The sequence below is a fragment of the Lycium barbarum genome, chromosome 2, assembly GCF_019175385.1.
Source record: "Lycium barbarum isolate Lr01 chromosome 2, ASM1917538v2, whole genome shotgun sequence".
Taxonomy (NCBI): Eukaryota; Viridiplantae; Streptophyta; class Magnoliopsida; order Solanales; family Solanaceae; genus Lycium; species Lycium barbarum.
This window is the reverse complement of record NC_083338.1, coordinates 2,796,610-2,813,739: the sequence shown is the minus strand read 5'-3', so window position 1 is coordinate 2,813,739 and position 17,130 is coordinate 2,796,610. Positions and strand designations below refer to the sequence as shown.

Genomic DNA, 17,130 nt, shown 5'->3' with positions numbered 1-17,130 from the left:
CCCAAATGGCAGAATATATGGCAGCATATACACAAAAGAAAGAAACGAATTTTGGGCCAAAGCCCAATAGCATGAATAGTATCGCAGCAGTTGGACCTTAATGGGCCAGATCCATTTGAGTGTTGTGTATTTTTGCTTTGTGTGACTAACATCTCATCTCATTTTGTTATTCTAGATGAATTCTAGTAAATTAGCAGGGTTTGGTTTTAGTAATGGGTGTTTAATTTAAGGAAAACTATTAATTAGTTCCATAAGTTTTATTTTTCTTCTTTTACGTTAAAGTTAAATATAGTATTTATAATATATACTTTTAGAATAATTGATTTTCCATAGAGTAAAATTCATATTTTTTTGAGTCAAAGGAATCCTATTTACGATCTGGGGAATTTTAAAAACGTCACTAAAGAATATTTTGTAAACATCTTTTAAGTTTATCCAATAATATACTCCTTTTAGCCAAGTATAGTTAATATAAAAGAACGAAAACTCATACCCTATCCATCACATTTTAAATACAATAAGTTTAGGTATTTTTACATCACCATATTGATATAATACAAAATTTTGTCTGAAGTTCACATTTTGCTATAGCGAGTTGTTATACTTTTGCAAGTCTTATTTTCAAGAACATTATTACATTTTCATTCAAGGTTTTAGCATGTCCAAGTTTTATTTTAAATAGCCTTTAAAATCTTCTTTTATGCAATATATCATATTTTCTACAAGTATTATTTCAAACGACATCATTATTACTTTCATTTAAAGTCTTAGCGATATTTATAAGTCCTATTTTAAAAAAATGGCATTTTAAGTTTTCCTTTATATTATATTTTCTGTAAATCTTATTTTCACTAATATTATTTTCCTTTTAAAATTTTAGCAACATTTGTGAACCATTTTAAAGTTTAAACATTATATTTTACTCTTAATTAATTAACCTAAGTTGGCCGGATAACCGTAAGTTAACGGATTCTAAAGGATGCCTAACCTCTTCCCTTTAGGATAATATAGAGCCCTTACCTAGAATCACCCTGGTTAAGCAGACTATTAATTGAGGTTTAGTTTTAACTTTGCCTTAGTTAACCTCTAGGTGTCCTAATTCACCGTTAAATTAATTAGGTGGCGACTCCTTAAAATAAAACAAACAGGAATCACCAATATGTTGTACCCAAACCATAACCCGGTTAAAATGGGGTATGACAATACTTCAACCTATATTAAGACGCCAACAACTACGGTTAAGCTTACGGGGAGATTCAAAACGTATTCTAACGTTAGTAACTCTTTTCTAGATGTTTAGACGACGTTTTCTCTTGTAGCCAAACCAACTACATACAACCAATCCCACATCAATAATTATATGTTCAATACCAATCCGTACAGCCCACACAACATTCCAAACAGCCCACATTCACAACATTCAATAACGATTCACATACGGCTACTACATTCTCAAGTTATTCCTAATAGTTCGTAGCCTTAATGTTTGCATGTAACAACTTTATAACAGCCCATCCAACATACAACACAACGCATAATCTTAATTATCATTAATCTTCCAAGCTCAATAAGAACAACAACAACGTGTCAAAACAGCCCGCATGCGGTTTCAAATCAACCCATACCTTAAAATATTCGATAATAGTTTACATGCGGTTATGACACCTCTATTTTATTCTTATTGGTCCATAGTCATAATACTTTATCAAATGGTTCTATAACAGCCCAATTACTATGACAACATGATGTATACTCTTAATTATAATTAGTTTTTCCCAACTTAACAAAACAACAACACTTCCCAAAACAATCCCTAACCAACAACATAAAGATGCTCGGAATTCTTGCAAACGTTTACGAACATGTTAAGCAAACCCCATACGATTCTTACACATTATTTCATGTCTTCTTTTCATATAATTTTAGTGAATTATGACCAGCAACCACACGACAACTTTATCATCGATTCATACGCAAGTAAGTTACGTTATTATCACTATAATCCTTACAACAACCCACAAACGATTTTAGTTCCAACTCCAACCATTAAACACCTTCATTTCCATCATAAAATTCATGACAACAACAATCAAAATATCAAGTAAGATCAGTTCATTATCTTCCACACAAAACAGTCCCTATACGGTTTCAACATGCTTCAACATCACACACAAAATTCATGGATTCAATTTATATTCATACTAACATAATTTCACCTTTAACCTTCCGATTCTTTTCATTATTTTTACCATGCAATCTATGATAGAATCAACCATAATTACTAAAGAAAATCAGTCCACCATTGCCACTAAAACAGTCCCTACGGCCACATTAACATTCCAACACCAACATTCATGATTTTATGCATGCAATTCATGTTCACCAAGTTACAACCATTCTTCAACATCAACATATATAACTCCATGGTTACTATCATGTTCCAACATCAACACACATCATTTCATGCATGAAACTTATATTCACACATCTACATCACCCTTAACACATGTAAAAGAAAGTTAGATCTTACCTTGACAATTCGACTTCTCAACTTGGCTAGAGTTTGTGACTTGAAATGATAATGGTTCTTGTTGCTCCAATGACTATCTTCACGTTTATAGGGACCTTCTAAAGGGTTGAAACACCTTGGAAAATATTTTTTGGATCAACAAATTTTGGAGCTCAATTTCGGCTAGCCTTGGCCGAGAGCTTCCCTCTCCCCCTCTCTAAGTTTTATATTTTTGTGTTGTGAAGTTGAAATGAATGTAATGGCTGATTCCTTAGTCATAATTTGGTTAAAATATTATGCCTACAAGTTGGACACATGCTCCACTCATGACATTGAGCCACTCAATTAACTTTACACTAAAATTCTATTCTTTTTCTCTATACTTTCAGCCAAGCCTCACTCTTTGTCTCCTTTCTTCTTCTTTCCATTTAATTGTTTACAAGACAATTGCATGTGTAGTGGATGATTCATACACTAACCTTTGTCCATTGCAATTATACAAAGATGAATGGTCAATATTTAAATGTGCAATGATTCTTCCAACTTGTATGTCTTCATAAAATAATGCATGCCTTCATAAAATAATGGATGCCTTCAATATTCAAATGCATTCCTCACACTTTTCTCCTCTTATTTTCAGCCATCTTGGCAGAATCTCACATCCCTTTTTCTTTCAATTTGGTTGTCCATAATATAATGAAAGTGTAGTGGATGAATCAACATTAAATGCATATTTGTATGTCTTCCATAATAGCCTTGTTTTAGATGGCTTTGAGTCATCTTTTGGGCATTGCACGTTAATGTGAATTCTTGGCTCATTGTTGCCACTAATTTTTACTTAACACCATAATTAAGTAGTTCCTAATCGCCAATAACATTTTTATACTAAGTAAAATTTATAACCGATTAGTTCTAGTTTAGAAATTAAAAATCCGAGGTTTCTATCTCACGTCGATTCCTTCGCGAATAACTCGACGTATAAAATACGGGGTCTAAGAATGTTGAATTGGTCCCGTAAGGTCCTATAAGAATTTTTAGAAAGGTTTCCTTATCGTCATAACATATAGTCTTATCGGACAATCAATTTAATCAAGTGAGGAGTTTAAGTTACCTGTAGGCATAGAGAACAAGTCAGGATACTTGTCTTTCATCTCTTCCTCGGCTTCCCATGTCATCTCTTCCCTATTGTTGTTTCGCCATAATACTTTGACGGAAGCCACGTCCTTAGTTCGTAACCTCCTAACCTGCCGATCAAGTATGGCTATAGGTTGCTCCTCGTAGGATAATTCCTCTGTCACCTGGACATCATCTACGGGAAATACTCTGGAAGGATCGCCTATACATTTGCGAAGCATTGACACGTGGAAGACTGGATGCACTGCTTCCAAATCAGCCGGTAGGTCTAACTCGTAGGCAACCTGGCCTACTCTACGGACAATCTGATAAGGTCCAATATATCTCGGGCTTAGCTTCCCTTTCCTGCCAAATCTCATAACACCTTTCATGGGCGACACCTTCAGGAACACCCAGTCACCAACCTGAAACTCTAAGTGTCGACGTCGATTATCTGCATATGATTTCTGCCGACTCTGGGCTGCCAGTAACCTCTCCTGGATAAGCTTCACTTTATCAACAGCCTGCTGAATCATATATGGGCCTATCAGCTTGGTCTCACCAACATCAAACCAGCCAACAGGTGATTTGCACTTCCTTCCATACAAGGCCTCATACGGTGTCATCTGAATACTCGAATGGTAGCTATTATTATAGGCGAACTCAATAAGTGGCAAATGATCATCCCAGCTACCCCGGAAATTCATAACACAAGCCCGTAACATATCTTGCGATGTCTGAATGGTACGCTCGGCCTGTCCGTCAGTCTGAGGGTGAAACGTCGTACTGAGACTCACTTGTGTCCCCAATCCCTCATGGAAGGATATCCAGAAGTTAGCTGTGAACTGGGCTCCTCTATCAGAGATAATAGCTGTGGGAACCCCGTGAAGTCTCACTATCTCCTTAAGGTACAACCTGGCAAATCCTCAGCTGAATACGTAGTCCTGACTGGAAGAAAATGGGTTGATTTTGTCAACCTATCAACGATGACCCAAACAGAGTCATATTTTCGCGGAGTGTGAGGTAAACCTGTAACGAAGTCCATATTGATCACCTCCCACTTCCAGGTCGGAATCTCCATCTCCTGTAATAGTCCCCCAGGCTTCTGGTGCTCGACCTTAACCTGCTGACAATTCGGAAACTGAGCAACAAATTCTGCTATATCCTTCTTCATGCCATCCCACCAGTACAAACATCTGAGGTCATGATACATCTTCGTTGACCCTGGATGAATAGAATAACGGGCACAGTGTGCCTCTCCCATCACCTGTTGTCGTAACCCCGCAACCTCAGGTACACATAATCTACCTTTGTATCGTAGCACTCCATCAGGTGCAACCTCAAATGGGGTCACTTCCTTTGAAGAGCTGCATCTCTATGACGTACAAGAATAGGGTCCTCGTACTGGTGCCTCTTTATCTCTTCCATGATAGAGGACTCAGCAACTCCCCGAATAGAAACCCTGTCATTATCAGAATCGGCCAAACGGACTCCCAAATTAGCTAACTGGCGAATCTCACGAACTATTTCCTTCTGCTCTGGTTGTACGTCTGCCAAACTACCCATAGATCTACGGCTGAGTGCATCTGCTACAACATTCGCCTTCCCTGGGTGGTATAGAATGTCAATATCATAGTCCTTCAGCAACTCTAGCCACCGACTTTTCCGCAAATTCAGCTCCTTCTGCTTAAATATGTACTGGAGACTCTTATGATCTGTATAGATGTCAACATGCACACCGTATAAATAATGTCTCCATATTTTTAAAGCATGAATCACCGCTGCTAACTCCAGGTCATGGGTAGGATAATTTCTTTCGTGCTTTCTGAGCTGTCGGGAGGCATAGGCTATAACTTTGTCGTGCTGCATCAACACACAACCTATCCCAACACCGGAAGCATCACAATAAACGACATAGCCATCCGGTCCCTCAGGAAGAGTTAGGACTGGGGCCGTAGTCAATTTATCCTTCAGCAACTGGAAACTCCGTTCACAAGCGTCGGTCCACTGGAACTTAGCTGCCTTCTGGGTTAGCCTTGTTAAAGGCGCTGAAATTGAGGAAAACTTCTCTACGAACCTTCTGTAATACCCTGCTAGCCCCAGAAAGCTGCGTACTTCAGTAGGTGTCGTAGGTCTAGGCCAAGTCTTCACCGCCTCGATCTTTTGCGTATCTACCCGAACGCCATCAGCTCCAATAATATGCCCCAAGAATGCTACTGAAGTCAACCAGAATTCACATTTAGAGAACTTAGCATACAATTTCTGGTGCTAGAGCACCCTAAGTACAGTTCTCAAATGATCTGCATGCTCCTCTTCTGATCGTGAATGGACCAGAATATCATCAATGAATACAATCACGAACAGGTCAAGCAATGGCTTGAACACTCTGTTCATCAAATCCATAAATACTGCTGGAGCATTGGTCAACCCAAAGGACATCACTCTAAATTCGTAATGTCCGTATCGGGTCCTGAATGCAGTCTTCGGAATGTCTGCCTTCTTTACCCGCACCTGGTGATAACCTGACCACAAGTCTATCTTCGAGAAACACTTAGCACCCTGCAACTGGTCAAATAAATCATCGATCCTGGGGAGAGGGTACCTGTTCTTTATTGTTACTTTATTCAGCTGCCTATAATCAATACACATCCGCAGCAACCCATCCTTCTTCTTTACAAATAATACCGGTGCTCCCCAAGGTGATGTACTGGGCCTGATGAAGCCCTTTTCTAATAAATCTTTCAGTTGCTCCTTCAGTTCCTTCAGTTTCGCAGGTGCCATCCTGTAAGGAGGAATGGATATGGGCTGAGTGTCTGGTAATACGTCTATAGCGAACTCTATCTCATGCTCAGGAGGAAGGCCTGGAAGTTCATCTGGGAATACATTGGGAAACTCGCTAACTACCGGCACTGACTGAAAAGTCGGCGCCTCTGCCTTCAGGTCGTGTACCCGTACCAGATGATAAATATAGCCCTTTCTGACCATCTTCCTTGCCTTGAGGTATGAAATAAACTTACCCCTCGACGATGTTGTATTTCCCATCCACTCTATGATTGGCTCTCCTGGGAATTGAAATCGGACTATCTTGCCTCTACAGTCAACGTTAGCATAACAAGAAGCTAACCAATCCATACCCATAATAACATCAAACTCAGTCATATCTAGCTCTATCAAATCTGCCTTAGTGCAACGACTACATATGATCACCGAACAATCTCTATATACTTGTCTTGCTATAACAGAATCTCCTACTGGTGTAGCTACCTCAAATGGTTCTATCGATTCAGGTTTTATCCCAATTCTACTAGCAACGAGTGGGGAAATATACGATAATGTAGAGCCTGGGTCTATCAATGCATACACATCTCGAGAGAAAATCGATAGCATACCTGTAACCACATTAGGTGACGCCTCCTGATCCTGTCTAGTAGCCAAAGCATATATGCGGTTCGAAGGACCGCCAGAACTAGAAGCTCCGCCATTATTAAACAACGTGTAATTCTTAGTCATATGCTATTGCACATGTGTATCTTCTTTATATAATACCAACACCCCTGTTCATCATCATCTCTTGACACTTACACAATCCACGGCCATCATATTTATTACTTACATCAACGTCACATTCCCTCAATTCTTTATCTTATTCTCTGCATATTTACAACTTTTTGACTACACTACACATTATGTTTATACTAATAACTTCATTTATTACACACTAATATACAGTAAACGTATGATTTCCTGAGCTAACATCACATTTTCAGTAATCAATCTGCCTTGAACAAAACCACTTTGGTTTTCCGGGATAAGTGAGGGGAGAAGGGGGTTTAGTCTGTTGGAAAGTATTTTGGAGATGATTTTGGTGGAAAAGTTAGTGAGGCTAATGGGTCTCATTTATGAGAAATTGGATGGAGAGGTGACTTTGGGGATCAAGATAAGGCAAGTATGGTTATAGTATTTGGTGAGTCTTCTGCCATTAAAGAATTCTTGAATAAAGTCAGTGACTTCTTTTTTGATAATATCCCAACAGACTTGAAAGAAAGTGCAATTGAAACCATCAGGCCTGCAGTGCTTTCTGAACTAAGATTAAAAATGGCCTCCTTGATCTCTTTTTCCTCCGGAATCTTAGTAAGCATATCATTATTCTCCTGTGTGATAATACGAGGGATGTAACTCAGAACAGTATTGTCAGCAGGAGGAAGTCTTAAGTTGAACAGTTTTTCAAAATGATGAACCGCAGTTTTGCCAATTTTGTCCTCTCCCTGTATCCAAGTACCTCGGTGGTTCTTGATTCTGGAAATATGTAATTTTCTTCTTTTATCGCTCATCACACTATGGAAGTATCTAGTGTTGTATTCGCCCTTTTGAAACCATTTGATTTGTGATTTTTGTCTAAGCATGTTATCCTGGATACCCAACCACCTGATGTATTCAGCATTGGCTTTGTTAAGCTCCTCTCTGCTATACTCATTACTATCTTGAGGTCTAACTCTTCCAATAGTTGAACTTTAGTTTCCCAGGAGTTAAGTTGTTCATTAATATCACCCATGCTATTCTTGGACCATTGGCTCAGTTTCCTTCCTACTGCTTGCAATTTGCTCTTTAGTCTCCACATAGCATTTCCTTGAACTTGGTTGTCCCATACTTCCTGCACCAAAGTTAGAAAATCAGGTTGCAAGGTCCAAAGATTAAGGAATTTAAAGTACCTGATGATTTCTTGTTGGCCATTATGGCATTTCAAGAGCATTGGTCTGTGGTCAGATCCTGTCCTGGATAGGTTTCTGACATAGTTGTGTTGAAAACATTGCAGCCACAGATCATTAGCACAAATTCTATCCAGTCTTTTCCATATTCTTTTGCCTGGCCTCCTGTTATTGCACCAAGTGAACTTTGGTCCTACAAAACCAATGTCGGTTAACCCACAGACTTCCATAGAGCTGATAAAGTCAAAGCTCTTGTTTTCTCTATAGGCTCTGCCACAAAGTTTTTCCTCAGTGTCCATGATGACATTAAAATCACCACCAACACACCAAGGGCTATTTATTCTCCTAGAGAGATTTATGAGACTGTCCCATAAATCTCTTCTTTCATTGGAAGTACATTTGGCATACACAATGGTAACATAAAGAACCTCATTACTAGAGGTGTTAGTGATCTCAAAGGTAATTTGTTGATCATCATTATCAAACACAATTTCTTGAACGTGATTTTTCAAAAACACCAAATTTGACCATTATTATTAGAAAGACAATGATGGTAACCTAGGAACCTTTTATATCATTCAATTTTGTTGCTATTTATAAGAGGTTCAAAGATTGCCATAAAATCATTTTTGTTAATATAAGAAAGTCTTTTTATCCTATGAATGGCTTTTTTGGATCTTACCTCTCTAATATTCCAAATGATAGCATTGATCATGGAGAATTAGATTTTTTGTTAACATTTTTTTCCCCGTCCCGTAATGATCCGGGGAGTTGTTGGTTTTACTCTTCCTTCCTTTGTTCCTGTTCTTGGTTTTACCTTTGCTGGCTGATAGTTGGCCTTTGGTAGTGCCACTGATCTCCTGTTTCTGTGATACGTCGTTCGAACTTTTTGAGTCCTGCTTGCTATCTTTTTCTTTGGATTCTCCTTTTCTTGTTGATCTTCAAGGTTGATGTCCGAGCCTTCGAATTCTAGGGGCATATTCTCCTCTACTGAAGTATCTTTAGTGTTTTTACCTTGATCAGCAAGTACAGTAACAGTAGTAGCATTCCAGTTCAAATCAACGGTCAAATGTACCGGTTCCAAGTTCCTATCCTCAGTATTTGCACTAACAGGTTCATTAGGTGCTTCTACCATATGCCTCTTGTCCACGGAATTGATTAACTCTCTTTGTTCCTCCTCTTCCTCCTGAGCCGTTTCCACATACATAATGGGATCCTCCTATTTTTCGATAATAGAGCTTGAGTCACTATTTTCTATGTGGCCTATGGACTGTTTGGTGTTTGTTTCCCCTTCTCGCTGATTTTCCTCTTCTTTTTGGGGAATTTTTTGGAGGAGTTATTGTAATTCAGTGAGGATAAGGGCAATGATATCATAGTTTACTGGTTTGGGATTGTATTTTCTGGATTTCTTGGCAGCTTCTTGCGACATAGAGGGTTTAAAGATCACTTTGGACTTCTTCTTAGGCATCTTCTTTTTCCCCTTCTTCTTTTTCTTTCTCATTCCTTTTGTTCTGTCCATCATAGAGTTCAGGGGTTCAGCAGCTTCTTTATTGCCTTCTGTGTTAGTTTCCAGGCTCTCGGTTGGGTATTCTTTTAGGTCAGCAGCGTTTGATTTTTCTTTGTTTTGATAAGATTCATTCTTCTAGTTAGGCACTGTAGCGTTTTCCTTGTTTCCTCTGTTTTTGTGAGTACCCTCCTGCTCTTTGTTTGAGAAGTAGAACCCTTCTCCATGGTTTTGTTCTCCTCGTTAATATTTTTTTCTCAACTCTTCTGCATTGTAGTATGAAGTGTCCAAAAATTTTACAATGTCTACAATATTTAGGCACACTTTCATACTCCAATCTTTACTTAAAACCTCTAAGGGGATGGTCCTCATCTTGTGATCCAATCCAAATAGACTGAAGTTTCTATTTGGTTAGATCAACCTCAACCCTTACCTTGGCCATACTAGGACGTGTTCTACTCTCCGTGGCACTGTCCATGGAAAGTGGAGTTCCAATCGGAACTGGAATCTGTCGAAGGTAGTACCAAGAGTGGAGATGAAAAGGCAATTCCGGCAGGAGGACCCATATTGGAACAATAGGGGAGTCCTCCTCCGGCCTGAAATCGGGTGACCACTTTTGGAGCCACATTTGTTGCCCTTCTATCTCAATTGATCTTCTATACCAGAAATTGTTACAATCTTTTTCAAGATCAAAATCAATAAACACTGTGCGGTAGTCGAAGACTACAATAGAATACTTACCTTTGACTGATATTTTTTCCGCAAATAGAGACCTTATTTTGTCGATTTGGGGTCTAGTCTTTATAAACTTTCCGACGATTGTGTAGCAAAACCAATCTGCCATTACTCCATAGTATTTCGATGTTTGAAAGATGACTGTTGTTTCTCCGTTGTGTTTTGAGATGGTGGATTTGACACTAGGGTAGCCAAAGTGGTCGATTTTTGGAATTGAAATTGGGGTTTTGCCCACAGCTGAGGCAAAATCAAGTTTTTTCTCTTCAGAAGGCGTCGTCCCTGCCGGAGGAGCGATATTATCCACAGGACGTGCCGGGGAAGAGCCAGCCGCGTGCCCATGGCTGCAGCGCGTGGACTACAGACGCGCAGAAGGGGGATAATTTTGTTAGCCAACGGTTACTGTACGGAGAGCATTAGAATAATAGACATAAACACATATTATCTTGTGAAAAAAGTATTTTTATTAATGTTCTTAACTGGCCTCCCTCTCTTGATCTTCTAATTGAGACGCTGGGAAATTTTCTAATTTTTTCATGTGAAAACATTAATTTTTAGGTTTTTAATGTCGGTGAAAAATAGCCACTACCGAACATTTTTCAGTGGTAAATCAGTGGAAAAATAGAGATTCTTTATTAGTGAAAGATTAGAGATATATCCCAATGCTACATTGAGATGATGCCGAAACAACAAGAGGAACCCTCAGCATGACGTGCTATATAATCATAGTTTTGTTGCGTGTAATATCGATGCATATGAGACATGCTACATCACACGGCATGCAATGTGCTAATTCCATGTAATGGAGCCCGTGCTAGTCGTCTATATAGTACGTTGCTACTGATCATTTCATCTGAAAACTTAATCTATTAGAGACAACACGTTTTAGTTTACATAATTATATTTGATAGTTATAATTACAATTAGTAGTTTTTAAAAGAACGGGTGGAGAAATGTATTATGGTTATGTAAATTGGCTAGGAAAGAGAGAATCATCAGTAGGAACATATCTTTATGTTTTCTTAGAAAGTTCCGAAGAAAGAAGAGAGATAGACATAGGGAAAAATTCAAAATTTCAACACGAAAAAACCCACATGTAACATCCAGTAATACAAGAAGAAGAAAAAAACATCAAACAACAACAACGGCATATCTAGTGTAGTTTCACAATTGAGATCTGAGAAGAGTTTTAACAATGTCGGGTGCAGAAGCATCGGCGACGGAACCCACGACAGTGGCCGCTACGAAAACCCTCAGACTTGCAAATAGTTGCACAATTTCCCTTTTTAAAGCATAGTCCTTTAAAGCGTTGGCTTGGTGACTCACATGTCCTTTTTGCCTCTACCATCATCTTTGGTCCCATCTCTGCAAAGTTGCAAAATTAACCATATTAATCTAGATATTAGTGGATTTGTGTGTGTGATTATGATTGACACGCCCAAATCTTGGATAGTACGTAAATGTAGTGATAAATATGATGATAATGAGTATCGGAGGCGGATTTGAATTTGAATATTATAGATTCGAGTTTAAAATTATACACCAATCTATTCGCTTTACTGCCAGTGAAATTTATTATTTATACTAATTACTAGTGAATTTTTTAATACATATATAAGGCTTGAGCCAAATTTATCAGGTTTCAAATGAATTCGTAGCTGAAGTTGTTCATCCGCCTTCGATGAATCTGGTGTACGAATGTACTCAGTTAATAACAAGTGTAAACTCATTTTTATATACCTAAAAACTACATGAAAGTACTACTCATCATGTAAGTCTAACATAGTTAATTATAATTCTTGCTCTTTCCTTCCCAATCTAAGCGGCATCGTGTAACCGGACTTTTGAAACATGGTCTAAACAATTCATAAAATTTTATGCGGTCATAAATCATCTTATTAAGGGTAAAATGAACACTTTAAAGTTAAATTATTTCTATATATATATATATATATATATAAAATGACATTCTTTTTTAGACATATCAAAAAAAAATATACCACATAAATTAGAATAGAGGGAATAATACTAGTACTTTACTAGCTAACCGAGCATTATTATGTACTTATTAAACTAGAACTAGAAGACTAGATACATTTAATTTCTAGCAATATTTATTGAGCAAAAATAAAAGACTTGCCAGTGGCAAAGAGAAGCATAAGCATAAGGAACACGGTGGCAAACAATTTAATGAACCCTCCCATTTTCAGATATGTGATTTCTTTTCTTTTTCTTGTGAATTGAAGAGAAAGACAGAAATGAATGGTGATATTGGGCTTGATAAGAAAGCCTATATATACTACTAGAAGATATGCATGTTATCGAAAAATAATATTCTTCAAGTTGATTTACTTTTGAATAATAATGTAAGAAAATTGAAACAGGAAAGATCGTATATATATGTCATATGAGTCATGACTACTCAGTATCTCTTTGCTCTCTTTTTTTCAGACGAATGTCCTTTTCTTCCTTCTTTCTTTTTTTTTTTTTTTTTTTTTTTTTTTAGCTTTAATCGTTCGGTGTTCGAATTTATTTGTCTGATTAATTCAGATTTTTGTCACGTATAGTCCATTTAAGGAAACAAAGCGGAGCTAACTAGAAATTTGAATTTATCAATTCTAAATTCTAGAAAAAATAACTTACCGGTTCTAAATAAATTATTTATATGTAATATAATACAGGGGGTTTGGATTAAAATTACTAAATTTTGTCAAAGGGGTAAGCAAAACTACAATTCCGCCCCTGAAAGGGGAAACTCCCTATCAAAAGTTTCTCTATTCGTTACGTTCGAATAAGAAAATGAGGAATCCCTTACATTGGTATGATTCTAAAGCGTATAGAGCTCGCTTTATTTCTTTTCTTGATCTAAATTGAAATAACTGTAAAGTGTTAGTATTATGTAAAGTGTCACCATATGTGATACCATCTTGGAAATATTTTTAGAGATTTTCTTTAATCTTTAGGATGAAATTACAAAAAATTATGACTCGAATATAATGTGAAAAAAAATGGATCTTGCGATAATTCAACCCAAGAGCTAACTGATAATTGTTCAAATTCGTATAAGGAGACCGTCCATCTCTTTTCATCGTGTATGGGACTCTTCAACAGATATACGTATTACTCATGTAAAATGCAAAGAAAAGTGCAAAGATATTATCGTTAGTTTTACACGTCAAAAGATTTAAGCCAATTGGAAAGTCACAAGTTCCAGTTTTTCTTGTTAATAGCTGTCTTTAAAATGTCGTTTTTATATTCGAAGAACATTTAAGTATATTATTTTTGAAAGAAAAAGAGTAATGCCAAATAAACTGGAATAAAGTTAATTATTCAATTGCCGACACTGGAAAAGCCGACAAATATAAACGTGTCCACATGACGGAGTATGATCGTGATGGTAAAGCCCCACCATTTACACTGCAAAACATGGACTTAATTATTTTATTAAGCTTTTCATAAAGTGATGTTAATATTTTTATTTTATATATAAGTGTACTGTGCTTATTGAAATTTTTTTAAACTTCTCAACTTTGATTGCGAATTTAGATATAGATGTTTTAAGTTTTTTAAGATAAAGTTTATATATTTAAAAACTACATAAAAATATTATAAATCATAATAATCAACAACTTAAAATATTTAAAAGGTAGATAAAAAACTGCAGACAAAAAAAAACTTAATGGACTCTTGAAATTTTGATTGTACCACATAAATTAAGACGAAAAAGGTATTTTAGTACTTTAATTTCCAACTTATGCAACAGCTTCCTTTAATTGAATTTTTAACTTTGAACTTAGTAGATATAGAAAGTTCATATTTCTATTTACATAATGAATTGATTGACTTACCACCAAAGATTATGGTGGGATAGATAGATAAATATCTCTGCTCTTAACTAGACTCAAGTTAATTTGAGCTCTGAAAATGAAAAAAATAATCTAAATTTACCATTTTTAAAAATCTTATGCGATTAGAGTTGTCGAAACCCCAAAATAAATGTCAAAACAGAGAGAAAAGTAAAAGAAAATGACAATTAATTGACTCTATAGCCTAATAAATGAAAGGTTTTTATTGTGGTTGGAATTGAGGAACGGGGGAAATGAAAAAGGACAAAGAAGATATTGAACGACGACTGACATGACACAGTGAGAAGTTGAAAAAGATAGGGTGTGTGCATTATTCGGATTAAATTGAACGGAAAAGGGTTAACAACGTCTTTAAATTATGCGAAATTGAAGAAAACTGCCCTCCGTCAATAGTTAGGTCCACGAAAATACCCTCGCCATTAATAGTTTGGTCTAAAAATGTCTCTATCATTACTTAAATTGATTTCAAAATGTCCTTTTTCTAATACACATATTATTTCTTTTCTTTTAAAACACATTCTTTTTCTAATAAAAGTATCGTTTTTAAAGAACTCTTTCTTGTTTCTTTTTTTTTTTAAATTTATTTAATTAAAAAATATGGGAAGTAATCTTTTTCTTATTAATCTTGTTTTATCAACTAAAATAGAATAACCCCGCGTACCTTTTTAATTGATCATTGGTCATATGTAAAGAAGATCATAGTAACTCCATCATTAATTTTCATTTAGATAACGATTAAATTATTCTTAATAAAATAGAAAATTATTTTATTTCTAAGTCTTTTTGAATTGAAGCTGAATAAGCATTTACCTAATATCATTTTAACTATACGTAGGTTTTCCTCTACAACTGATCTTCCTCGACAAATTCAGGTTTTTCATACCTTTATGCCTATTAAATCATTTAATTTAACAAAATTAAGCGTTTTTGTTCTGCTGTTAACACAGGTAGCTAACAAAAGTCTCCATAATAACATCAAATAGTAGTAGTTTAATTTTGATATGATCAAATTAAATACTACAAAAGAAGTACATTCAACAACAATAGTACTTCATACAGACATACAGTAGCCTTCGTGCTAAACACATTGAACGCACGTTATTCTCATCCACATACTTATACTCTATTAGATAGATAGAGTAGATTGTTAACAATTTCTGGTACAAAAGCAACGGCGACGTAAGCCTTTGCATTTGCCATCAGGGAAGCCTTCAGAGTTGCAAATAGAAGCACAGTTGCTGTTTCTCGTACACAATCCTTTGAACCGTTGGCTCGCCGACTCGCAGGTCCTTGCCTCTGCAGGCCCCATCTCTACACGTAAAATTTGAGCGTTCAATCCAAAATCTTAAAGTAATTGGCGGAGCTAATGAAAGAGTTTGGGGGTACAAGAGGGACGTATTTCCTTCGTTTTATACTGTAATATACAAGATTAAAATTGTGATATAAATCTCGTTAGCTTCTTCATGTATTATATTTTTATATTATAAACTCTTTAAAAAATCCTTACACAATCAATGAAGGACAAGTATATATTTTCTAGCATAAATAACTATTCTCTATGTGTTGTGACGGACTTTTTTTTAGTCTGTCTAAAAAAGCATGGTACTTTTTTATTTAAAATAATTTAATCATATTTTATCTGTAACGACATTTAATTTTATAACTATACAAAATTTCGTATCCGATCAAACATCATCATGTAAATAAGGGAGGGAGTATATATGTGTAGACCATCTTTTCTCAACAAGACATAATAAAAGAATTAGCTCATATATAGATCTAAGCACATGGAGAACCCTTCGTAGGTGAAGAATCAGGGAAAAACTTGCCAAATTGGGTATGTGACGATGGCTCTAGCATTATTTCAGGTTATATAGACCGCCGTGTAACATTACACTATCTGTTCGCTCAAAGGATATATTTACAAATAAATCCCTTTAAAATATAGAATTTATCATCTTGAAAATAAAACTAACTCCTATAATAGATAAAAATGATCTAACGTTCTATATAACTTAACCTTGTGATCAGGTTAGTAATATTGCCCTAAGTATACTCGTCTAAGATAAAGGGTTCAAACCTAGCTATCATAAATATATATGGTAAGAAAAAACTAGAAGAACTTTACCAGTGGCAAAGACAACCATAAGCAAGAGTAACACAGTTGCAAACAAACGCATTGAGCGCCCCATCATTTTTGTTTCACTCAAAGAAAATGGTGGGTATGAGAGCTGTAGATAAGAAAATAATTGTTAGGAGCCTATGGTAGATATAGGGTTTTATATAGGAATTTGTTCATCACACATACTTTAAATGTGAAATGAATGTGTGGTTGAGAAGAAAGGGGGAAGACTAGAAATATCTTGGTACCTATGGTCTTACATGGTCTTGCTATTACTAATAATTGCTAAAGAAGTCCTTTTCATTTTATTTCATGTGTCTTATTTTGATTGTTCATGAAGTTTGAGAATATAAAAAATGAAATTTTGTGATTGAAAGGGTATGTAAACCTACACAAAATAGATTGTGCATAAAGCATTAAATATAAAACTTACAAGTATTTCCTTGTAGTGTATGCACTTATGATAAAAACCAATTTTGTTCTTAGCAGATAGGGCAATCAGGACAGTCCTTTTCCATCAAATGGATTGTTTGCCAAAGTGATTCCTGGAGCATCAGAGCTTTGAGAACCAGTAGGAG

General features: G+C 36.1%; 1 protein-coding gene across 1 annotated transcript; it reads right to left on the bottom strand.

The window, feature by feature from the left end:
- Positions 1-15,400: 15,400 nt before the first annotated feature.
- Positions 15,401-16,718, bottom strand: LOC132625865 (defensin-like protein). The gene is made up of 2 exons (XM_060340460.1): positions 16,559-16,718; positions 15,401-15,741 (listed from the first exon to the last, which is right to left on the bottom strand). The coding sequence occupies exons 1-2, from the start codon at positions 16,623-16,625 to the stop codon at positions 15,578-15,580; spliced, it is 231 nt and encodes a 76-aa protein (XP_060196443.1). The 5' UTR covers positions 16,626-16,718; the 3' UTR covers positions 15,401-15,577.
- Between the last annotated feature and the right edge of the window lie 412 nt (positions 16,719-17,130).